This window comes from Oncorhynchus tshawytscha, linkage group LG10, assembly GCF_018296145.1.
Source record: "Oncorhynchus tshawytscha isolate Ot180627B linkage group LG10, Otsh_v2.0, whole genome shotgun sequence".
Lineage (NCBI taxonomy): Eukaryota > Metazoa > Chordata > Actinopteri > Salmoniformes > Salmonidae > Oncorhynchus > Oncorhynchus tshawytscha.
The window spans coordinates 8130331-8156383 of NC_056438.1; the positions used below are offsets into that span (position 1 = coordinate 8130331).

General features: G+C 43.7%; 2 protein-coding genes across 5 annotated transcripts in view; one reads left to right on the forward strand and one right to left on the reverse strand.

The window, feature by feature from the left end:
- The window catches only part of LOC112237955 (E3 ubiquitin-protein ligase TRIM39), a 39990-nt gene extending 20068 nt beyond the window's left edge, over positions 1–19922 (reverse strand). For 2 of the 4 annotated variants that reach the window (XR_006084428.1, XM_042329407.1), the window contains exons 1-8: positions 19861–19922; positions 15921–16042; positions 15644–15797; positions 15318–15436; positions 11033–11209; positions 10540–10625; positions 9382–9477; positions 2613–2846 (exon numbers count right to left, since the gene is read on the reverse strand). Coding sequence is in view for 3 of the 4 variants with exons in the window: in XM_042329407.1 (XP_042185341.1) it covers positions 2613–2846; positions 9382–9477; positions 10540–10625; positions 11033–11209; positions 15318–15436; positions 15644–15797; positions 15921–15978 (924 nt within the window). In the remaining variant the exon portion in view is untranslated. Of the gene's footprint in view, positions 1–2612; positions 2847–9381; positions 9478–10539; positions 10626–11032; positions 11210–15317; positions 15437–15643; positions 15814–15920; positions 16043–19394; positions 19432–19860 lie in introns of those variants that run through there. The other 2 variants (XM_042329408.1, XM_042329409.1) reach the window with 2 other exon arrangements.
- The window catches only part of LOC112259691 (gastrula zinc finger protein XlCGF57.1), a 1127091-nt gene that overhangs the window by 798320 nt on the left and 302718 nt on the right, over positions 1–26053 (forward strand). The window lies entirely within an intron of this gene.

Below are 26053 nucleotides of genomic sequence, written 5' to 3' on the forward strand. Positions count from 1 at the left end.
GATTATATGATAGTGCAGTAGGTAAATATATGATACTGCAGTAGATGACATAGTGATTATATGATACTGCAGTAGATGATGTGGTGATTATATGATACTGCAGTAGATGACGTGGTGATTATATGATACTGCAGTAGATGACGTGGTGATTATATGATACTGCAGTAGATGACTTGGTGATTATATGATATGCAGTAGATACTGCAGTAGATGACGTGGTGATTATATGATATTATATGATAGTAGATGACGTGGTGATTATATGATACTGCAGTAGATGACATGGTGATTATATGATACTGCAGTAGATGACGTGGTGATTATATGATACTGCAGTAGATGACGTGGTGATTATATGATACTGCAGTAGATGACGTGGTGATTATATGATACTGCAGTAGATGACGTGGTGATTATATGATACTGCAGTAGATGACGTGGTGATTATATGATACTGCAGTAGATGACATGGTGATTATATGATACTGCAGTAGATGACGTGGTGATTATATGATACTGCAGTAGATGACGTGGTGATTATATGATACTGCAGTAGATGACGTGGTGATTATATGATACTGCAGTAGATGACGTGGTGATTATATGATACTGCAGTAGATGACGTGGTGATTATATGATACTGCAGTAGATGACGTGGTGATTATATGATACTGCAGTAGATGACGTGGTGATTATATGATACTGCAGTAGATGACGTGGTGATTATATGATACTGCAGTAGATGACGTGGTGATTATATGATACTGCAGTAGATGATTATATGATACTGCAGTAGATGATTATATGATACTGCAGTAGAGATGATATGATACTGGTAGATGATTATATGATACTGCAGTAGATGACGTGGTGATTATATGATACTGCAGTAGATGACGTGGTGATTATATGATACTGCAGTAGATGACGTGGTGATTATATGATACTGCAGTAGATGATGATGGTGATTATATGATACTGCAGTAGATGACGTGGTGATTATATGATACTGCAGTAGATGACGTGGTGATTATATGATACTGCAGTAGATGACGTGGTGATTATATGATACTGCAGTAGATGACGTGGTGATTATATGATACTGCAGTAGATGACGTGGTGATTATATGATACTGCAGTAGATGACATGGTGATTATATGATACTGCAGTAGATGACGTGGTGATTATATGATACAGTAGATGACGTGGTGATTATATGATACTGCAGTAGATGACGTGGTGATTATATGATACTGCAGTAGATGACGTGGTGATTATATGATACTGCAGTAGATGACGTGGTGATTATATGATACTGCAGTAGATGACGTGGTGATTATATGATACTGCAGTAGATGACGTGGTGATTATATGATACTGCAGTAGATAGATGACGTGGTGATTATATGATACTGCAGTAGATGACGTGGTGATTATATGATACTGCAGTAGATGACGTGGTGATTATATGATACTGCAGTAGATGACGTGGTGATTATATGATACTGCAGTAGATGACGTGGTGATTATATGATACTGCAGTAGATGACGTGGTGATTATTGATATGCAGATACTGCAGTAGATGACAGTAGGTGATTATATGATACTGCAGTAGATGACGTGGTGATTATATGATACTGCAGTAGATGACGTGGTGATTATATGATACTGCAGTAGATGACGTGGTGATTATATGATACTGCAGTAGATGACGTGGTGATTATATGATACTGCAGTAGATGACGTGGTGATTATATGATACTGCAGTAGATGACGTGGTGATTATATGATACTGCAGTAGATGACATGGTGATTATACTGCAGTAGATGACTGCAGTAGATGACGTGGTGATTATATGATACTGCAGTAGATGAGTAGATGACGTAGGTGATTATATGATACTGCAGTAGATAGATTATATGATACTGCAGTAGATGACGTGGTGATTATATGATACTGCAGTAGTGATTATATGATACTGCAGTAGATGACGTGGTGATTATATGATACTGCAGTAGATGACGTGGTGATTATATGATACTGCAGTAGATGACGTGGTGATTATATGATACTGCAGTAGATGGTGATTATATGATACTGCAGTAGATGACGTGGTGATTATATGATACTGCAGTAGATGACGTGGTGATTATATGATACTGCAGTAGATGACGTGGTGATTATATGATACTGCAGTAGATGACGTGGTGATTATATGATACTGCAGTAGATGAGGTGATTATATGATACTGCAGTAGATGACGTGATTGCAGTAGATGACGTGGTGATGATTATATGATACTGCAGTAGATGACGTGGTGAATATATGATACTGCAGTAGATGACGTGGTGATTATATGATACTGCAGTAGATGACGTGGTGATTATATGATACTGCAGTAGATGACGTGGTGATTATATGATACTGCAGTAGATGACGTGGTGATTATATGATACTGCAGTAGATGACGTGGTGATTATATGATACTGCAGTAGATAACATAGCGTGCAACTGTTGATTGATGTAATCCAACATCTACAATGTAGTCTGGAATACGACCATCTTGTTCTTAAAACGTGTATTCGTTTCCCTCCCCCTATCCTCTCACCTTTTTACAATGAACGTAGTCGTCTGATTGGGCCAGCTGGGAGAGGGCGTGGCTTCTCTTCCTGAGCTCATTCACTTCCTGTTCTAGCTGACGAATCACATCGTCCGCCTGGTGCTCTGCCAACCGCCTACTGATCTCAATCACCTCCATGAGCTCAGCCTGCGACCTCTCAACCGCGCACACCAACGCACTGAACACACACATAACGCCTGCCGCCTCACGTTCCACTGAAAGCTGGGGAAGGGAGTGAGAGCGTGTGTTAGTTTTAGGGCTCTATTTTTAACAAACCTAGCGCATTGGTCAACCTGTTTGCAGTCTACATTGTTCACAGTAATTGTATGGCTTCCGTGATGAAATATAAACATAGCTATCTCACTGATTTAGGGGCTAGGACTACTGTAAACTGCATTATGGCTGTCTCACTGATATAGGGGCTAGGGCTACTGTAAACTGCATTATGGCTGTCTCACTGATATAGGGGCTAGTAAACTGCATTATGGCTGTCTCACTGATATAGGGACTAGGACTACTGTAAATATAAACATAGCTATCTCACTGATATAGGGGCTAGGATTACTGTAAATATAAACATAGCTGTCTCACTGATATAGGGACTAGGACTACTGTAAATATAAACATAGCTGTCTCACTGATATAGGGACTAGGACTACTGTAAACTGCATTATGGCTGTCTCACTGATATAGGGACTAGGACTACTGTAAATATAAACATAGCTGTCTCACTGATATAGGGGCTAGGACTACTGTAAATATAAACATAGCTGTCTCACTGATATAGGGGCTAGGACTACTGTAAACTGCATTATAGCTGTCTCACTGATATAGGGACTAGGACTACTGTAAACTGCATTATGGCTATCTCACTGATATTGGGTGTCTAGGACTACTGTAAACTGCATTATGGCTGTCTCACTGATATAGGGGCTAGGACTACTGTAAACTGCATTATGGCTGTCTCACTGATATAGGGGCTAGGACTACTGTAAACTGCATTATAGCTGTCTCACTGATATAGGGTGTCTAGGACTACTGTAAACTGGATTATAGCTATCTCACTGATATAAGGGCTAGGACTACTGTAAACTGCATTATAGCTGTCTCACTGATATTGGGTGTCTAGGACTACTGTAAACTGCATTATAGCTGTCTCACTGATATTGGGTGTCTAGGACTACTGTAAACTGCATTATAGCTGTCTCACTGATATTGGGTGTCTAAGACTACTGTAAACTGCATTATGGCTATCTCACTGATATTGGGTGTCTAGGACTACTGTAAACTGCATTATGGCTGTCTCACTGATATAGGGGCTAGGACTACTGTAAACTGCATTATAGCTGTCTCACTGATATAGGGTGTCTAGGACTACTGTAAACTGCATTATGGCTGAGCGTGGACACGCCAAACGCTGTCAATAAGCAAGATTACATTCACTGAGAAGAGAGGAAATCATCCGCATCAAATTGTAAACAAAACAAAGCAATAGGCTATATCTAAATACGTACTAATAAATAAATAATAAATAAATGACAGGCTCTATCATTTCTTTCCGTGGGCATATAATATTAAAACAACGTAGACTACGGAGTTTTGTTTATTGTACATTCAAACTTTTTACAGTAGCTGGAGAATGATCCGATAGGAAGAGAACGTCAACTCACTGTTATACTGCTCCTGTCACGTTCTGACCATCGTTCTTGTGTGTTTTCCTTGTTTTAGTGTTGGTCAGGACGTGAGCTGGGTGGGCATTCTATGTTGTGTGTTTGGTTTGTCTATTTCTATGTTTGGCCTGATATGGTTCTCAATCAGAGGCAGGTGTTAGTCATTGTCTCTGATTGAGAACCATATTTAGGTAGCCTGTTTTGTGTTGGGTTTTGTGGGTGATTGTTCCTGTCTTTGTGTTTGTGGCACCAGATAGGACTGTTTTGGTTTTTTTCACGGTTCTTGTTTTGTAGATTGTTGTACTTTCATCTTTATTAAAGATGCACAAAACTAACCACGCTGCATTTTGGTCCGCCTCTCTTTCACCAGAAGAAAACCGTTACAGCTCCCCAATTTATTGTTAAAAAATGTTTTAAAAAATGTTTAAAAAAAATAATTTTATAAAAAATACAAAAATATATATAAAAAAATTAAAGATGGCTTGTTTTTCATTTAATTTTATTAAAACCAAACTTTAAAATGATTTTATGGGGAGAATATCTGCATACAATACAACTGCTGGAGAAGTGTGAATGCGATCTGTAAAATGGGAAATGTAATGATATCATAAAATCTCCACGATAAAAAAGACACGACGCATTGCTTTTGAATCAGCCTTCATTATAGTTGGCCTAGGGTAAGTGTAGCCTACGGAGGGCTAGGTTGTTGTTGTTGTTTTTTCAATAGGGTAGCCTACGGAGGGCTAGGTTGTTGTTGTTGTTTTTTCAATAGGGTAGCCTACGGAGGGCTAGGTTGTTGTTGTTATTTTTTCAATAGGGTAGCCTACGGAGGGCTAGGTTGTTGTTGTTGTTTTTTCAATAGGGTAGCCTACGGAGGGCTAGGTTGTTGTTGTTGTTTTTTCAATAGGGTAGCCTACGGAGGGCTAGGTTGTTGTTGTTGTTTTTTTCAATAGGGTAGCCTACGGAGGGCTAGGTTGTTGTTGTTGTTTTTTCAATAGGGTAGCCTACGGAGGGCTAGGTTGTTGTTGTTGTTTTTTCAATAGGGTAGCCTACGGAGGGCTAGGTTGTTGTTGTTGTTTTTTCAATAGGGTAGCCTACGGAGGGCTAGGTTGTTGTTGTTGTTTTTTCAATAGGGTAGCCTACGGAGGGCTAGGTTGTTGTTGTTGTTCTTTCAATAGGGTAGCCTACGGAGGGCTAGGTTGTTGTTGTTGTTTTTTCAATAGGGTAGCCTATGGAGGGCTAGGTTGTTGTTGTTGTTTTTTCAATAGGGTAGCCTACGGAGGGCTAGGTTGTTGTTGTTGTTTTTCAATAGGGTAGCCTACGGAGGGCTAGGTTGTTGTTGTTGTTTTTTCAATAGGGTAGCCTACGGAGGGCTAGGTTGTTGTTGTTGTTTTTTCAATAGGGTAGCCTACGGAGGGCTAGGTTGTTGTTGTTGTTTTTCAATAGGGTAGCCTACGGAGGGCTAGGTTGTTGTTGTTGTTTTTTCAATAGGGTAGCCTACGGAGGGGCTGGGTTGTTGTTGTTGTTTTTTCAATAGGGTAGCCTACGGAGGGGCTAGGTTGTTGTTGTTGTTTTTCAATAGGGTAGCCTACGGAGGGCTAGGTTGTTGTTGTTGTTCTTTCAATAGGGTAGCCTATGGAGGGCTAGGTTGTTGTTGTTGTTTTTTTTAAATGAAATGGAAAACACTTTTTTTACAGGAAAATAACTTCTAAATATGAGGTTCACCGGTATTCACCGAGGTTCTCATCTCTTGTTTTATTAGGGATTTGGATTAGCCTACAGCTTCTTCGGGAAGTATTCAGACCCCTTCCCTTTTTCCACATTTTGTTACGTTACAGCCTTATTCTGAAATGGATTAAATTATAGGTTTTCCTTCTACACACAAAACCCAATAATGACAAAGCGAAAACAGATGTTTTACATTTTTAAACACAAATACATTATTTATTTAAGTATTCAGACCCTTTGCTATGAGACTCGAAATTGAGCTCAGGTGCATCCTTTTTCCATTGATCATCCTTGAGATGTTTCTACAACTTGACTGGAGTCCACCTGTGGTAAATTCAATTGATTGGACATGATTTGGGAAGGCACACACCTGTCTATATAAGGTCCCACAGTGCATATCAGAGCAAAAACCAAGCCATTAGGACGATGGAATTGTCCGTAGAGCTCCGAGACAGGATTGTGTCGAGGCACAGATCTGGGGAAGGGTACAAAAAACATTTCTGCAGCATTGAAGATCCCCAAGAACACAGTGGCCTCCATCGTTCTTTAAAAAAAAAAATTGAACCTTTATTTAACTAGGCAAGTCAGTTAAGAACAATAAATGGAAGAAGTTTGGAACCACCAAGACTCTTCCTAGAGCTAGCCCCCCGGCCAAACTGAGCAATCGGGGGAGAAGGGCCTTGGTCAGGGAGGTGGCGAAGAACCCGATGGTCACTCTGACAGAGCTCCCGAGTTCCTCTGTGGAGATGGGAGAACCTTCCAGAAGGACAACCAACTCTGCAGCACTCCACCAATCAGGCCTTTATGGTAGAGTGGCCAGACGGAAGCCACTCCTCAGTAAAAAGCACATGACAGCCCTCTTGGAGTTTGCCAGAAAGACATCTAAAGGACTCTCAGACCATGAGAAACAAGGTTCTCCGTTCTGATGAAACTACGATTGAACTCTTTGGCCTGAATGCCAAGCGTCACGTCTGGAGGAAACCTGGCACCATCCCTACGGTGAAGCATGGTGGTGGCAGCATCATGCTGTGGGGAGTTTTTCTGCGGCAGGGACTGGGAGACTAGTCAGGATCGAGGGAAAGATGAACAGAGAGATCCTTGATGAAAACCTGCTCCAGAGCACTGGGGTGAAGGTTCACCTTCCAACAGGACAATGACCCTAAGCACACATCCAAGACAACGCAGGCGTGGCTTCGGGACAAGTCTCCTAATGCCCTTGAGATGCCCAGCCAGAGCCCGGACTTCAGAACATCTCTGGAGAGACCTGAAAATCGCTGTGCAGTGACGCTCCCTATTCAACCTGACAGAGCTGAGTGGATCTGCAGAGAAGAATGGGAGAAACTCTCCAAATACAGGTGTGCCAAGCTTGTAGCATCATACCAAAGAAGACTTGAGGCTGTAATCACTGCCAAAGGTGCTTCAACAAAGTACTGAGTAAAGGATCTGAATACTTATGTAAATGTGATATTTCAGTTAAAAAAACAGTTTTTGCTTCATCATTATGGGGTATTGTGATGTAGCCTAGTGGTTAAAGCGTAGGACTAGTAACCAAAAGGTTGCTAGATCAAATCCTGAGCTGATAAGGTACAAATCTGTTGTTCTGCCCCTGAACAGGCAGTTAACCCACAGTTCCTAGGCTGTCATTGAAAATAAGAATTTTTTTCTTAACTGACTTAAATAAATTTAAAAATTATGGGGTATTGTGATGTCATTATGGGGTATTGTGATGTCATTATGGGGGCATTGTGTGTAGATTGAAGGGAAAAAGCTATTTAACCCAGTTTAGAATAAGTCTGTAATGTAACAAAATGTGTAAAAAATCAAGGGGTCTGAATACTTTCCCAAATGCACTGGTTTTATTCACGTCCAAAGCATGGCCACAATAATGGAGGTCTGTCTATAATAAATAGATTAAATAGATCACTGTTTGGTCCCTCTCAAACTCTCTATTTTAATGAAGCTTTGGTGAATAAGATTGCTTTCCAAGCGGTCTCACGAGTCAAACACTTGATCAACGGTCTTGACAACTTGATCACATTGAAAAACAGCCTTCTTTAAGAGGCTTGTTGTTGAGGTCAAATAAAACGAAATGGGGGGGACATCACTGTTTCATGTTTCTCAAGTATACATGCGACAAAAGCACATTACTGTTGTTCCATTTGGGCAGTGAGTGTCACGGCTGGATAGGCTGCTTTACTGCTAAAACCAGCTTTGGGTTGATCTTAAATATCCCTACCAGCCTGAAATTAGCACTTTGGATAAACATTTTAAGGACGCGTATCAAATATTTCCAGCCTTCCCATCTGAGCGCAGGGCTGATGTTAGAATGGTAGGCTGGAAAATGTTTGTTTTTACGTGACAAAATGGAAAACTAAAGTGCGTTTGACAAAGAGCGCCACCTCAACGCCGAAAAGAGAGCCCATAGAGAGGGTTGAGGGTAAACGTTCAGGGTTCAGTTACATCGTTTAAGTTATGTGCTGTGGTAACCCATCCCCAGGGTTAAGGGTTAGGGGCTAAAGGTCAACGTCCATCCCCAGGGTTAAGGGTTATGGGCTAAAGGTCAACGTCCATCCCCAGGGTTAAGGGTTAGGGGCTAAAGGTCAACGTCCATCCCCAGGGTTAAGGGTTAGGGGCTAAAGGTCAACGTCCATCCCCAGGGTTAAGGGTTAGGGGCTAAAGGTCAACGTCCATCCTCAGGGTTAAGGGTTAGGGGCTAAAGGTCAACGTCCATCCCCAGGGTTAGGGTTAGGGGCTAAAGGTCAACGGCCATCCCCAGGGTTAAGGGTTAGGGGCTAAAGGTCAACGTCCATCCCCAGGGTTAAGGGTTAGGGGCTAAAGGTCAACGTCCATCCCCAGGGTTAAGGGTTAGGGCCTAAAGGTCAATGTCCATCCCCAGGGTTAGGGTTAGGGGCTAAAGGTCAACGTCCATCCCCAGGGTTAAGGGTTAGGGGCTAAAGGTCAACGTCCATCCCCAGGGTTAAGGGTTAGGGGCTAAAGGTCAACGTCCATCCCCAGGGTTTAGGGTCAGGGGTTAAAGGTCAACGTCCATCCCCAGGGTTTAGGGTCAGGGTTAAAGGTCAACGTCCATCCCCAGGGTTAAGGGTTAGGGGCTAAAGGTCAACGTCCATCCCCAGGGTTAAGGGTTAGGGGCTAAAGGTCAACGTCCATCCCCAGGGTTAGGGTTAGGGCCTAAAGGTCAATGTCCATCCCCAGGGTTAAGGGTTGGGGCTAAAGGTCAACGTCCATCCCCAGGGTTTAGGGTCAGGGGTTAAAGGTCAACGTCCATCCCCAGGGTTTAGGGTCAGGGGTTAAAGGTCAACGTCCATCCCCAGGGTTTAGGGTCAGGGGTTAAAGGTCACCTGTAGTTGAGCCAGTGATGACATTATCTCCTCCATCTTCCTCTGTCTCTGTAGAATCAGCTGATGGATCTCTGCCTCGGACATATGTAGCTGGGTCTGGTACACACACACACACACACACACACACACACACATGCACGCATAGAAGTGAGAGGAGGAGAAACAATGCTTGAATACATCTACAAACACAAAAGAACCCAATACTTGCCAAAACGTATCCTGCAGTCCCCTCACCACTTGATGCTGTACTGGGTCTTTGGGGCAGACACCTTCTACATGACCCGTACCATCTATAACACCTTACCTCTGATTAGACAGACACCTGGATACCTGGTACCATCTATAACACCTTACCTCTGATTAGACAGACACCTGGATACCTGGTACCATCTATAACACCTTACCTCTGATTAGACAGACACCTGGATACCTGGTACCATCTATAACACACTACCTCTGATTAGAAAGACACCTGGATACCGGGTACCATCTATAACACCTTACCTCTGATTAGACAGACACTAGAACATGGATCAGGTAAAACCTCACCTCTTTGAAGCATCTCTCTCCTTATCTACCTCTATATCTCTCTCTCTCTACCTCTATATCTAATCTCTCTCTCCCTATCTACCTCTATATCTATCTCTCTCTCCCTATCTACCTCTATCTCTCTCTCTCTCTCTCTCTCTCTCTCTCTCTCCCTCTCTACCTCTATATCTCTCTCCCTCCACACCTCTATATCTTTCCCTCCCTCCCTCCCTCCCTCCCTCCCTCCCTCCCTCCCTCCCTCCCTCCCTCCCTCCCTCCCTCCCTCCCTCCCTCCCTCCCTCCCTCCCTCCCTCTCCACCTCCCTCCCTCCCTCTCTCCCTCTCCACCTCCCTCCCTCCCTCTCTCCCTCTCCACCTCCCTCCCTCCCTCCCTCTCTCCCTCTCCACCTCCCTCCCTCCAACCCACCTTAGTGTCCATCCACTCCCTCTCTATGGTGCTGGGATCCTGATGGTCTCTGTCCTCTCCCCCCCTCCCCCTCCCTCCCTCCCTCCCTCCCTCCCTCCCTCCCTCCCTCCCTCCCTCCCTCCCTCCCTCCCTCCCTCCCTCCCTCCCTCCCTCCTCCCTCTCTCCCTCTCCACCTCCCTCCCTCCCTCCCTCCCTCCAACCCACCTTAGTGTCCATCCACTCCCTCTCTATGGTGCTGGGATCCTGATGGTCTCTGTCCTCTCCCCCTCCTCCTCCTCCTCCTCCTCCTCCTAGATTAATAGAAACATACAGTACATAAATACAATAACGTACAGTATTATCAAGAACAGCACACCTCCATGCCGGGGGCTGGTCTAATGGTAGTGCCTTCCATACCCTATTCCCCCACTCACTTTCTATGTAATATCTATCTACATACAGTATCTATCTATCTGTCTGTCTGTCTGTCTGTCTGTCTGTCTGTCTGTCTGTCTGTCTGTCTGTCTGTCTGTCTGTCTGTCTGTCTGTCTGTCTGTCTGTCTGTCTGTCTGTCTGTCTGTCTGTCTGTCTGTCTGTCTGTCTGTCTGTCTGTCTGTCTGTCTGTCTGTCTGTCTGTCTGTCTGTAGTATCTACCGTAAAATAATCTGTCTTTAAACCTATAACATTCCCTAAAATATCTATATTTAAGATACCTCACCTCCAGCCCCCAGGACACCTCTCCACGTCCCGCTGCCCAACCGAGATGCCCCGGACATGGCCTTGAACTGCTCTGTGATCTCTCTGAGGGTCCGGTTAATCTGAAGGTCCGGACGCTTCTTAAAGGTCTCTTTGCAGAGAGGACACTGGCAGAGCTTAGCACCGTCCCAGTGCCGACCTGGATCAGAGGACAGAATAGAACAGATCGTTTATTCACCCGTCTGAACGTAAATATCACCACCATGACAACATACCACATGTTGAGCCCACTGGGGTCACGTAGGGGTCATGTAGGGGTCATAGGTACCTGGGCAGGTCAGTAACATCCCTGCTTGCTCTAAAGCACACTGGTGTGTGTGCGGCAGGAAGCCTAGCAGTTGCTGGTTCGAATCCCCGAGCCGACTACATGACAAATCTGTCGATGCGCCCTTGAGCAAGGCACTTAGCCCTAATTGCTCCCCTAATGATAATGTCGCCGAAGCCTATTTACGGGCACCTAACCTATTGTGTGTGTTTTTGTTGTTGTTGTTGCGTTATTTGTAACTTAGTTTGTACACAACGTTTCTGCCACCGTCTCTGATGAACAAAAAGAGCTTCCAGTTATCAGAGAAGCGATTACTCCCCTCGTACTGAACAAAGATTTCTTTAACGAGTCGGATGCGAAGGATTTACTTCAGACACCGGACAAGGCCCAAATCCCTGTCATTCACATGAAGACGATACGGTGATACAGCTGGCTGGGTTTGTGGGTAACCCACCTCTACCGTCTGTACTATTAGCCAATCACATGAAGAAGATACGGAGATACAGCTGGCTGGGTTTGTGGGTAACCCACCTCTACGTTCTGTACTATTAGCCAATCACATGAAGAAGATACGGAGATACAGCTGGCTGGGTTTGTGGGTAACCCACCTCTACCTTCTGTACTATTAGCCAATCACATGAAGAAGAGACAGAGATATATAGGGGGCGTAGGTCGGGATGCCTTGTAAGAATCCCACCTCTACCGTCTGTACTATTAGCCAACGTGCAATCACTGTATAATGAACTGGATGAGCTCTGACCAAGACTGTCCTACCAACGGGACATTAGAAACTGTAATATCTTATGTTTCACCGAGTCGTGGCTGAAAGACGACATGAATAACATACAGCTGGTGGGTTTTACACTCTATCAGCAGGACAGAACAGCAGCCTCTGGTAAGACAAGAGGTAGTGGTCTGTGTCTATTTGTCAATAACAGCTGGTGGGTTTACGCTGCATCGTCAAGACAGAACAGCTGCCTCCGGTAAGACAAGGGTAGTGGTCTGTGTCTATTTGTCAATAACAGCTGGCGGGTTTATGCTGCATCGTCAAGACAGAACAACTGCCTCCGGTAAGACAAGGGGTAGTGGTCTGTGTCTATTTGTCAATAACAGCTGGCGGGTTTATGCTGCATCGTCAAGACAGAACAGCTGCCTCCGGTAAGACAAGGGGTAGTGGTCTGTGTCTATTTGTCAATAACAGCTGGCGGGTTTATGCTGCATCGTCAAGACAGAACAGCTGCCTCCGGTAAGACAAGGGGTAGTGGTCTGTGTCTATTTGTCAATAACAGCTGGCGGGTTTATGCTGCATCGTCAAGACAGAACAACTGCCTCCGGTAAGACAAGGGGTAGTGGTCTGTGTCTATTTGTCAATAACAGCTGGCGGGTTTATGCTGCATCGTCAAGACAGAACAGCTGCCTCCGGTAAGACAAGGGGTAGTGGTCTGTGTCTATTTGTCAATAACAGCTGGCGGGTTTATGCTGCATCGTCAAGACAGAACAGCTGCCTCCGGTAAGACAAGGGGTAGTGGTCTGTGTCTATTTGTCAATAACAGCTGCCTCCGGTAAGACAAGGGGTAGTGGTCTGTGTCTATTTGTCAATAACAGCTGCCTCCGGTAAGACAAGGGGTAGTGGTCTGTGTCTATTTGTCAATAACAGCTGCCTCCGGTAAGACAAGGGGTAGTGGTCTGTGTCTATTTGTCAATAACAGCTGGCGGGTTTACGCTGCATCGTCAAGACAGAACAGCTGCCTCCGGTAAGACAAGGGGTAGTGGTCTGTGTCTATTTGTCAATAACAGCTGGCGGGTTTATGCTGCATCGTCAAGACAGAACAGCTGCCTCCGGTAAGACAAGGGGTAGTGGTCTGTGTCTATTTGTCAATAACAGCTGGCGGGTTTATGCTGCATCGTCAAGACAGAACAACTGCCTCCGGTAAGACAAGGGGTAGTGGTCTGTGTCTATTTGTCAATAACAGCTGGCGGGTTTATGCTGCATCGTCAAGACAGAACAGCTGCCTCCGGTAAGACAAGGGGTAGTGGTCTGTGTCTATTTGTCAATAACAGCTGGCGGGTTTATGCTGCATCGTCAAGACAGAACAGCTGCCTCCGGTAAGACAAGGGGTAGTGGTCTGTGTCTATTTGTCAATAACAGCTGCCTCCGGTAAGACAAGGGGTAGTGGTCTGTGTCTATTTGTCAATAACAGCTGCCTCCGGTAAGACAAGGGGTAGTGGTCTGTGTCTATTTGTCAATAACAGCTGCCTCCGGTAAGACAAGGGGTAGTGGTCTGTGTCTATTTGTCAATAACAGCTGGCGGGTTTACGCTGCATCGTCAAGACAGAACAGCTGCCTCCGGTAAGACAAGGGGTAGTGGTCTGTGTCTATTTGTCAATAACAGCTGGCGGGTTTATGCTGCATCGTCAAGACAGAACAGCTGCCTCCGGTAAGACAAGGGGTAGTGGTCTGTGTCTATTTGTCAATAACAGCTGGCGGGTTTATGCTGCATCGTCAAGACAGAACAACTGCCTCCGGTAAGACAAGGGGTAGTGGTCTGTGTCTATTTGTCAATAACAGCTGGCGGGTTTATGCTGCATCGTCAAGACAGAACAGCTGCCTCCGGTAAGACAAGGGGTAGTGGTCTGTGTCTATTTGTCAATAACAGCTGGCGGGTTTATGCTGCATCGTCAAGACAGAACAGCTGCCTCCGGTAAGACAAGGGGTAGTGGTCTGTGTCTATTTGTCAATAACAGCTGCCTCCGGTAAGACAAGGGGTAGTGGTCTGTGTCTATTTGTCAATAACAGCTGGTGGGTTTACGCTGCATCGTCAAGACAGAACAACTGCCTCCGGTAAGACAAGGGGTAGTGGTCTGTGTCTATTTGTCAATAACAGCTGGTGGGTTTACGCTGCATCGTCAAGACAGAACAACTGCCTCCGGTAAGACAAGGGGTAGTGGTCTGTGTCTATTTGTTAATAACAGCTGGCGGGTTTATGCTGCATCGTCAAGACAGAACAACTGCCTCCGGTAAGACAAGGGGTAGTGGTCTGTGTCTATTTGTTAATAACAGCTGGCGGGTTTATGCTGCATCGTCAAGACAGAACAGCTGCCTCCGGTAAGACAAGGGGTAGTGGTCTGTGTCTATTTGTCAATAACAGCTGGCGGGTTTATGCTGCATCGTCAAGACAGAACAGCTGCCTCCGGTAAGACAAGGGGTAGTGGTCTGTGTCTATTTGTCAATAACAGCTGCCTCCGGTAAGACAAGGGGTAGTGGTCTGTGTCTATTTGTCAATAACAGCTGGTGGGTTTACGCTGCATCGTCAAGACAGAACAACTGCCTCCGGTAAGACAAGGGGTAGTGGTCTGTGTCTATTTGTCAATAACAGCTGGTGGGTTTACGCTGCATCGTCAAGACAGAACAACTGCCTCCGGTAAGACAAGGGGTAGTGGTCTGTGTCTATTTGTTAATAACAGCTGGCGGGTTTATGCTGCATCGTCAAGACAGAACAACTGCCTCCGGTAAGACAAGGGGTAGTGGTCTGTGTCTATTTGTTAATAACAGCTGGCGGGTTTACGCTGCATCGTCAAGACAGAACAGCTGCCTCCGGTAAGACAAGGGGTAGTGGTCTGTGTCTATTTGTCAATAACAGCTGGTGGGTTTACGCTGCATCGTCAAGACAGAACAGCTGCCTCCGGTAAGACAAGGGGTAGTGGTCTGTGTCTATTTGTCAATAACAGCTGGTGGGTTTACGCTGCATCGTCAAGACAGAACAGCTGCCTTATAAGACAAGGGGTAGTGGTCTGTGTCTATTTGTCAATAACAGCTGGCGGGTTTATGCTGCATTTTTTTTATGCTGCATTGTTTATTTAGTAAATACTTTCTTAACACTTTTTTTTCTCTTCTTAAACCTGCATTGTGCATTTCACTGTCAGTTGTATTTGGTGCATGTGACAAATAACATTTGATTTGATTTGAAGTACAACTACCTACCAATGCAGGCCATGCAGAAGGAGTGTCCACATGGAGTGGAGGCGGGGTTTATGAAGATATCCAGACAGATGGAACACTGGAACTGGTCTTCAGACAGGAAGCTACGAGAGAATGGCATTCTGGGATTGGGGGGGGTAGTGTTAGGAAGAGAGAGAGGGAGAGGGAGGGAAAGAAGGGAGGATAGAGGAGGGTGAAGAGAGAGAGGAAGGGGGAGAGAGAGAGAGAGAGAGAGTGTGTGTGAGTGAAGTGTGTTAGTGTTTATGTGTAAAGGGCTCCACTCTGCATGTGACGTGTTGATGGATCAGGCAAAACCCAGTTTAACACACCTGCAGTAGACCGTCAGTCCTTGGTTCTGGCTGTCAGCTGCCCCACTCAGGGTGAACCTTCGCCGGGCTAGCGCTGCAGCAAGGCTTGGGGTGGGAAGCGAGGAGGCTACAGAGGAAGTTTGGGGTCGTTCAGCAGACATCGGGATAGGCACTCCTGGAATTAAATGTATTTGTGTAAAAAACAATTATACAACAAGATTGCCTGCATTGGATCTCAGAGGATAACTCTTAAAACATGAATTAAAACACATATTTGGTCAAATAAATCATATCTAACCCTGGGGTTCAGAGGTTTTTGGGGTCTTTACCCCCGACTTCGAGAACCGTCTTCGCATCTCAGTGAAGAGGTCGCCAGGTAGGCTTACAGGACGGCCTGTTTGTCAAACGCTCCTCCTCCTCCTAGATAAATAGATACATACCCCAATATAATACCATACTGTAAAATCAAAGAGATCACACCTACATGCCGTTTTACAGCATGCACAGAGAATGCACACACACACACACACTCACACACACACACACACACACACACACACACACACACACACACACACACACACACACACACACACACACACACACACACACACACACACACACACACACACACACACACACACACACACACACACACACACACACACACACACACACACACACACACACACACACACACACACACACACATACATACACACCTTTCTCACACATATTTAACCTCCTGCTTACTTATCTTCTCTACCATCTCTATATTTTTCACCTTCCCTATAGTCAGATGAACTTGTTATCCTTACTGACAGATTTGTACTCTACTTCCCTATAGTCAGATGAACTTGTTAACCTGACTGACAGATTCTCACACTACTTCCCTATAGTCAGATGAACTTGTTAACCTGACCGACAGATTCTTATTTTACTTCTATATAGTCAAGAGGAACTCGTTGATAACATTTCCATGCCTCTGCGTGCAGTATGAAGGAAGTTAGAGGTACTTTCATGAGACAATACTAACTAGCATTACTAACTAACTAGCATTACTAACTGACTAGCATTTTCTAACTGCCTAGCATTACTAACTGATGAGCATTACTAACTATCTAGCATTACTAACTGACTAGCATTACTAACGAACTAGCATTACTAATGAACTAGCATTACTGACTAAGTAGAATTACGAACTAACCTAGCATTACTAACTAAGTAGCATTACTAACTAACTAGCATTACTAAGTAGGATTAATAACTAACTAGCATTACTAACTAACTAGCATTACTAAGTAGGATTACTAACTAACTAGCATTACTAAATAACTAGCATTACTAAGTAGAATTACTAACTAACTAGCATCACTAACTATAATTACTAGCTGACTAGCATTACTAACTAAGAAGCATTACTAACTGACTAGTATTACTAACAGACTAGCATTACTAACTAAGTAGAATTACTAACTAACTAGCATTACTAAGTAGCATTACTAACTAAGTAGCATCACTAACTAAGTAGCATTACTAACTGACTAGTATTACTAACTGACTAGCATTACTAACTAGCATTACTAAGTGACTAGCATTACTAACTAACTAGCATTACTAACTAACTAGCATTACTAACTAACTAGAATTACTAACTGACTAGTATTACTAACTGACTCACATTAATAACAAGCATTACTAAGTGAGTAGCATTACTAAGTGAGTAGCATTACTAACTAACTAGTATTACTAACTAACTAGCATTAATAGCTGACTAGCATTACTAACTGACTCACATTAATAACAAGCATTACTAAGTGAGTAGCATTACTAACTGACTAGTATTACTAACTATCTAGCATTAATAGCTGACTAGCATTACTAACTGAAAAGCATTAGCACAACGACTGAATGTCTACGTTAAAAATCAATGATCATATTTCACCATAATCAATATTTTGAAAAATAGCTTTACCTGTGCTATACTCAATCATAACCAATCATGTTTTTATCTTATGTAATAGGAAATAACATCTCTCTCTCTCTCTCTCTCTCTCTCTCTCTCTCTCTCTCTCTCTCTCTCTCTCTCTCTCTCTCTCTCTCTCTCTCTCTCTCTCTCTCTCTCTCTCTCTCTCTCTCTCTCTCTCTCTCTCTCTCTGTCTCTCTCTCTCTCTCTCTCTCTCTCTCTCTCTCTCTCTCTCTCTCTCTCTCTCTCTCTCTCTCTCTCTGTCTCTCTCTCTCTCTCTCTCTCTCTCTCTCTCTCTCTCTCTCTCTCTCTCTCTCTCTCTCTCTCTCTGTCTCTCTCTCTCTCTCTCTCTCTCTCTCTCCCTCTCTCTCTCTGTCTCTCTCTCTCTCTCTCTCTCTCTCTCAAATTCTATTTCATTTCAATTCAAGGGGTTTTATTGACATGGAAACATATGTTTACATTGCCAAAGCAAGTGAAATAGGTAATAAACAAAAGTGAAATAAACAATATAAATAAACAGTAAACATTACACTCACAGAAGTTCCAAAATAATAAAGATATTACAAATGTCATATTATGTCTATATACAGTGTTGTAACAATGTGCAAATAGTTTAAGTACAAAATGGAAAATAAATAAGCATAAATATGGATTGTATTTACAATGGTGTTTGTTCTTCACTGGTTGCCCTTTTCTTGTGGCAACAGGTCACACATCCTGCTGCTGTGATGGCACACTGTGATATTTCACCCAGTAGATATGGGAGTTTATCAAAATTGGATTTGTTTTTGAATTCTTTGTGTGTCTGTGTAATCTGAGGGAAATATGTCTCTCTAATATGGTCATACATTTGGCAAGAGGTTAGGAAGTGCAGCTCAGTTTCCACCTCATTTTGTGGGCAGTGTGCACATAGCCTGTGTTCTCTTGAGAGCCAGGTCTGCCTACGGCGGCCTTTCTCAATAGCAAGGCAATGCTCACTGAGTCTGTACATAGTCAAAGTTTTCCTTAATTTTGGGTCAGTCACAGTGGTCAGATATTCTGCCACTGTGTCCTCTCTGTTTAGGGCCAAATAGCATTCTAGTTGGTCTGCTTTTTTGTTACTTCTTTCCAATCTGTCAAGTAATGATCTTTTTGTTTTCTCATGATTTGGTTGGGTCTAATTGTGCTGCTGTCCTGGGGCTCTGTGGGGTGTGTTTGTGTTTGTGAACAGAGCCCCAGGACCAGCTTGCTTAGGGGACTCTTCTCCAGGTTCATCTCTCTGTAGGTGATGGCTTTGTTATATTGTTGAAGGTTTGGGAATCGCTTCCTTTTAGGTGGTTGTAGAATTTAATGTCTCTTTTCTGGATATTGATAATTAGTGGGTATCGGCCTAATTCTGCTCTGCGTGCATTATTTGGTGTTCTACGATGTACACAAAGGATCTTTTTGTAGAATTATGCATGCAGTCTCAATTTGGTGTTTGTCCCATTTTGTGAATTCTTTGTTGGTGAGCGGACCCCAGACCTCACAACCATAAAGGGCAATGGGTTCTATGACTGATTCAAGTATTTTTAGCCAGATGTCTAGATGGAATTTGTTTTTGTGGTCCTGGCGACTGGACCTTTTCTAGAACACCATTATTTTTGTCTTGCTGAGATTTACTGTCAGGGCCCAGGTCTGGCAGAATCTGTGCAGAAGATCTAGGTGCTGCTGTAGGCCCTCCTTGGTTGGTGACAGAACAACCAGATCATCAGCAAACAGTAGACATTTGACTTCAGATTCTAGTAGGGTGAGCCCAGGTGCTACAGACTGTTCTAGTGCCCTCACCAATTCGTTGATATATATGTTGAAGAGGGTGGGGCTTAAGCTGCATCCCTGTCTCACCCCACGGCCCTGTGGAAAGAAATGTGTTTTTTGCCTATTTTAACATCACACTTGTTGTTTGTTTACATGGATTTTATAATGTTGTATGTTTTTCCCCCAACACCACTTTCCATCAATTTGTTTAGCAGACCCTCATTCCAAATTGAGTCAACAGAGCATGAGAAGACTTTGCCTTTGTTTTGGTTTGTTTGTTTGTTAATTAGGGTGTGCAGGGTGAATACGTGGTCTGTCGTACGGTAATTGTCCTAGCCACCGTGCTTCTACATCTGCATCGCTTGCTGTTTTGGGGTTTTAGGCTGGGTTTCTGTACAGCGCTTTGTAACATTGGCTGATGTAAAAAGGTCTTTAAAAAATCATTTTGATTGCTAATTTTTAAAATTCTGTAACTCAAATTGTGGAATTAGATTACCTGCAAGTTAAGTTGTTCTGTTGTTGGTAAGTTGGTTGTTCTGTTGTTGGTAAGTTGGTTGTTCTGTTGTTGGTAAGTTGGTTGTTCTGTTGTTGGTAAGTTGGTTGTTCTGTTGCTGGTAAGTTGGTTGTTCTGTTGTTGGTAAGTTGGTTGTTCTGTTGTTGGTAAGTTGGTTGTTCTGTTGTTGGTAAATTGGTTGTTCTGTTGTTGGTAAGTTGGTTGTTCAGCTGTTGGTTTTTCAGCTGTTGGTTTTTCAGCTGTTGATTTTTCAGCTGTTGGTAAGTTGGTCTCCCTCTCTCTGTCTTTCTCTTCTTCTCTGTCTTTCTCTCACCTCTCTGTTCAGGTTTATGGACGTCTGAGTGTGTGTGCTGCATACTGTTCTTCTTTACCTCCCCGCCCACTTACCAGCCCCACCCACTTACCAGCCCCGCCCCTTTACCAGCCCTGCCCCCTTATCAGCCCCGCCCCTTAAATGTGGCCTAACCTGTTTGACCAGGGCTGAAGTTCACGCGTGTATGTGTGTATGTGTGTGTGTGTGTGTGTGTGTGTGTGTGTGTGTGTGTGTGTGTGTGTGTGTGTGTGTGTGTGTGTGTGTGTGTGTGTGTGTGTGTGTGTGTGTGTGTGTGTGTGTGCGAGTGTGTGCATGTGCGTGTGCGTGCGTGTGTCCTCTGGGGTTTACCTTTGACCTAAAGGAAATTAATGGAATTAAATTGAAGGAACCATATATCAATTATGGCTAATATGAATATCTTACAGACATGAAATAAACTAAATATTTTTTATTATATGACAAGTATAAATCCCATATCAACAAGTGGTGGGTCAATAACTTGGTTCCCAGAGAAGCTCCTCTCTGTCTGGGTACACACATCTACCTTTACGTAACAGATGGTAAACTTATCTCTCTCTCTCTGAAACTGCTGGATCATTAGTAGGGAGGTATGTCAGAAGTTAACACACACACAGACAGAGAGACAGAGAGAGACAGAGAGAGACAGAGAGAGACAGAGAGAGACAGAGACAGAGACAGAGAGAGAGAGAGAGAGACGGACCCACTGGTTGTCCTCTAGGTTACAGAGAGCTGGTAGTCCCATCCACCAAACTACCAGGTGTGAAACAGGGAAGAGACTCAGAGGGTATGCTAATTTGGTATAGAGCAGACCTAACTCACTCCATTAAATTAATCAAAACAGGAACATTTTACATTTGGCTAGAAATTAATTAGGAAATGATCTCAACAGAGATACACTTCCTCCTGTGTGCTACCTATATCCCCCCCCTAGAATCCCCATACTTGAATGAACACAGCTTCTCCATCCTGGAGGGGGATATCAATCATTTCCAGGCCCAGGGACATGTACTAGTCTGTGGCAACCTAAATGCCAGAACCGGACAAGAACCCGACACCCTCAGCACACAGGGGGACAAACACCTGCCTGGAGGTGACAGCATTCCCTCCCCCATATGCCCCCCTAGGCACAACTATGACAACATAACCAACAAAAACGGGTCACAACTCCTGCAGCTCTGTCGCACGCTGGGTATGTACATAGTCAATGGTATGCTTGACTATGTACATACCCACTGACACCCCTATCAGACCACAGCAAAATCACAGTCTACCTGAACAGAGCAATACTCAATCATGAGGCATCAAAGCCAATACATTCTATAGATGGAATGAATGTAGTTAGGAAACCTACCAAAATATAATGAGGCAACAACAAATTCAATCCCTTTTAGACAACTTCCTGGACAAAATGTTCCACTGTAATAGTGAAGGTGTAAACTTGGCAGTAGAAAAACTTAACAGTATATTTGAACTCTCAGCTCCCCTATCAAATCTAAACATCTCAAATAGAAAACTGAAGAAAATGCACAACAATGACTTTTGGTTTGATGAAGAATGCAAAAATCTAAGAAAGAAATTGAGAAACCTGTCCAACCAAAAACGTAGAGACCCGGAAAACCTGAGTCTACGCCTTCACTATGGTGAATCACTAAAACAATACAGAAATACACTACGGAAAAAGAAGGAACAGCACTTCAGAAATCAGCTCAGTGTAATTGAAGAATCCATAGACTCTAACCACTTCTGGGAAAACTGGAAAACACTAAACAAACAACAACACAAAGAATTATCTATCCAAAATGGAGATGTATGGATAAACCACTTCTCTAATCTTTTTGGCTCTATAACAAAGAATAAAGAGCAAAAACATAGACATGATCAATTACAAATCTTAGAATCAACTATTAAAGACTACCAGAACCCACTGGATTCTCCAATTACCTTGAATGAACTACAGGACAAAATAAAAACCCTCCAACCCAAAAAGGCCTGTGGTGTTGATGGTATCTTCAATGAAATTATAAAATATACAGACAACAAATTCCAATTGGCTATACTAAAACTCTTTAACATCATCCTTAGCTCTGGCATCTTCCCCAATATTTGGAACCAAGGACTGATCACCCCAATCCACAAAAATGGAGACAAATTTGACCCCAATAATTACCGTGGAATATGCGTCAACAGCAACCTTGGGGAAATCCCCTGCATTATCATTAACAGCAGACTCGTACATTTCCTCAGTGAAAACAATGTACTGAGCAAATGTCAAATAGTCTTTTTACCAAATTATCGTACGATAGACCACATATTCACCCTGCACACCCTAATTGAGAACCAAACAAACCAAAACAAAAGCAAAGTCTTCTCATGCTTTGTTGATTTAAAAAAAACCTTAGACTCAATTTGGCATTGTATCTGCTATACAAACTGATGGAAAGTGGTGTTGGGGGAAAAACTTACGACATTCTAAAATCCATGTACACAAACAACAAGTGTGTGGTTTAAATTGGCAAAAGAACAGTCTGCAGCACCCGGCTTCACTCTACTAGAATTTTAAGTCAAATGTCTACTGTTTACTAATGATCTGGTGCTTCTGTCACCAACCAAGGAGGGCCTACAGCAGCACCTAGATCTTCTGTACAGATTATGTCAGTCACAGGCCCTGACAGTAAATCTCAGTAAGTCCAAAATAATGGTGTTCCAAAAATGGTCCAGTCGCCAGGACCACAAATACAAATTCCATCAATACACCGTTGCTCTAAAGCACACAAAAAACGATAAATCAAATCAAATCAAATGTATTCATATAGCCCTTCGTACATCAGCTGATATCTCAAAGTGCTGTACAGAAACCCAGCCTAAAACCCCAAACAGCAAGCAATGCAGGTGTAGAAGCACGGTGGCTAGGAAAAACTCCCTGAAACGCCAAAACCTAGGAAGAAACCTAGAGAGGAACCAGGCTATGTGGGGTGGCCAGTCCTCTTCTGGCTGTGCCGGGTGGAGATTATAACAGAACATGGCCAAGATGTTCAAATGTTCATAAATGACCAGCATGGTCCAATAATAATAAGGCAGAACAGTTGAAACTGGAGCAGCAGCACGGCCAGGTGGACTGGGGACAGCAAGGAGTCATCATGCCAGGTAACCCTGAGGCATGGTCCCACAGCTCAAGTCCGGGAGGGGGAGGGAGAGGGAGAGAGAATTAGAGAGAGCATACTTAAATTCACACAGGACTCCGGATAAGACTGGAGAAGTACTCCAGATATAACAAACTGACCCTAGCCCCCCGACACATAAACTACTGCAGCATAAATACTGGAGGCTGAGACAGGAGTGGTCAGGAGACACTGTGGCCCCATCCGAGGACACCCCCGGACAGGGCCAAACAGGAAGGATATAACCCTACCCACTTTGCCAAAGCACAGCCCCCACACCACTAGAGGGATATCTTCAACCACCAACTTACCGTCCTGAGACAAGGCTGAGTATAGCCCACAAAGATCTCCGCTATGGCACAACCCAAGGGGGGGGCGCCAACCCAGACAGGATGATCACATCAGTGACTCAACCCACTCAGGTGACGCACCCCTCCCAGGGACGGTATGAGAGAGCCCCAGTAAGCCAGTGACTCAGCCCCTGTAATAGGGTTAGAGGCAGAGAATCCCAGTGGAAAGAGGGGAACCGGCCAGGCAGAGACAGCAAGGGCGGTTCGTTGCTCCAGAGCCTTTCCGTTCACCTTCCCACTCCTGGGCCAGACTACACTCAATCATATGACCCACTGAAGAGATGAGTCTTCAGTAAAGACGTAAAGGTTGAGACCGAGTTTGCGTCTCTGACATGGGTAGGCAGACCGTTCCATAAAAATGGAGCTCTATAGGAGAAAGCCCTGCCTCCAGCTGTTTGCCTAGAAATTCTAGGGACAATTAGGAGGCCTGCGTCTTGTGACCATAGTGTACGTGTAGGTATGTACGGCAGGACCAAATCAGAGAGATAGGTAGGAGCAAGCCCATGTAATGCTTTGTAGGTTAGCAGTAAAACCTTGAAATCAGCCCTTGCTTTGACAGGAAGCCAGTGTAGAGAGGCTAGCACTGGAGTAATATGATCAAATTTTTTGGTTCTAGTCAGGATTCTAGCAGCCGTATTTAGCACTAACTGAAGTTTATTTAGTGCTTTATCCGGGTAGCCGGAAAGTAGAGCATTGCAGTAGTCTAACCTAGAAGTGACAAAAGCATGGATTAATTTTTCTGTATCATTTTTGGACAGAAAGTTTCTGATTTTTGCAATGTTACGTAGATGGAAAAAAGCTGTCCTTGAAATGGTCTTGATATGTTCTTCAAAAGAGAGATCAGGGTCCAGAGTAACACAGAGGTCCTTCACAGTTTTATTTGAGACGACTGTACAACCATGAAGATTAATTGTCAGATTCAATAGAAGATCTCTTTGTTTCTTGGGACCTAGAACAAGCATCTCTGTTTTGTCCGAGTTTAAAAGTAGAAAGTTTGCAGCCATCCACTTCCTTATGTCTGAAACACAGGCTTCCAGCGAGGGAAATTTTGGGGCTTCACCATGTTTCATTAAAATGTACAGCTGTGTGTCATCCGCATAGCAATGAAAGTTAACATTATGTTTTCGAATGACATCCCCAAGAGGTAAAATATATAGTGAAAACAATAGTGGTCCTAAAACGGAACCTTGAGGAACACTGAAATTTACAGTTGATTTGTCAGAGGACAAACCATTCACAGAGACAAACTGATATCTTTCCGACAGATAAGATCTAAACCAGGCCAGAACTTGTCCGTGTAGACCAATTTGGGTTTCCAATCTCTCCAAAAGAATGTGGTGATCGATGGTATCAAAAGCAGCACTAAGGTCTAGGAGCACGAGGACAGATGCAGAGCCTCGGTCTGATGCCATTAAAAGGTCATTTACCACCTTCACCAGTGCTGTCTCAGTGCTATGATGGGGTCTAAAACCAGACTGAAGCATTTCGTATACATTGTTTGTCTTCAGGAAGGCAGTGAGTTGCTGCGCAACAGCCTTTTCTAAAATTTTTGAGAGGAACTATACACACCTTGGCCTAAACATTAGAGCCACAGGTAACTTCCACAAAGCTGTGAACGATCTGAGAGACAAGGCAAGAAGGGCCTTCTATGCCATCAAAAGGAACATAAAATTTGCCATACCAATTAGGATCTGGCAAAAAATATTTGAATCAGTTATCGAGCCCATTGCCCTTTAAGGTTGTGAAGTCTGGAGTCCACTCACCAACCAAGAATTCACAAAAAGGGACAAACACAGAATTGAGACTCTGCATGCAGAATTCTGCAAAAATATCCTCTGTAGAACACCAAATAATGCACGCAGAGCAGAATTAGGCCGATACCCGCTAATTGTCAAAATCCAGAAAAGAGCCGTTAAATTCTACAACCACCTAAAAGGAAGCGATTCCCAAACCTTCCATAACAAGGCTATCACCTACAGAGAGATGAACCTGGAGAAGAGCCCCCTAAGCAAGCTGGTCCTGGGGCTCTGTTCACAAACACAAACACACCCCACAGAGCTCCAGGACAGCAACACAATTACACCCAACCAAATCATGAGAAAACAAAAAGATATTTACTTGACACATTGGAAAGAATTAACAAGAAAACAGAGCAAACTAGAATGCTATTTGGCCCTACACAGAGAGTACACAGTGGCAGAATACCTGACCACTGTGACTGACCCAAACTTAAGGAAAGCTTTGACTACGTACAGACTCAGTGAGCATAGCCTTGCTATTGAGAAAGGCCGCCGTAGGGAGACCTGGCTCTCAAGAGACGACAGGCTATGTGC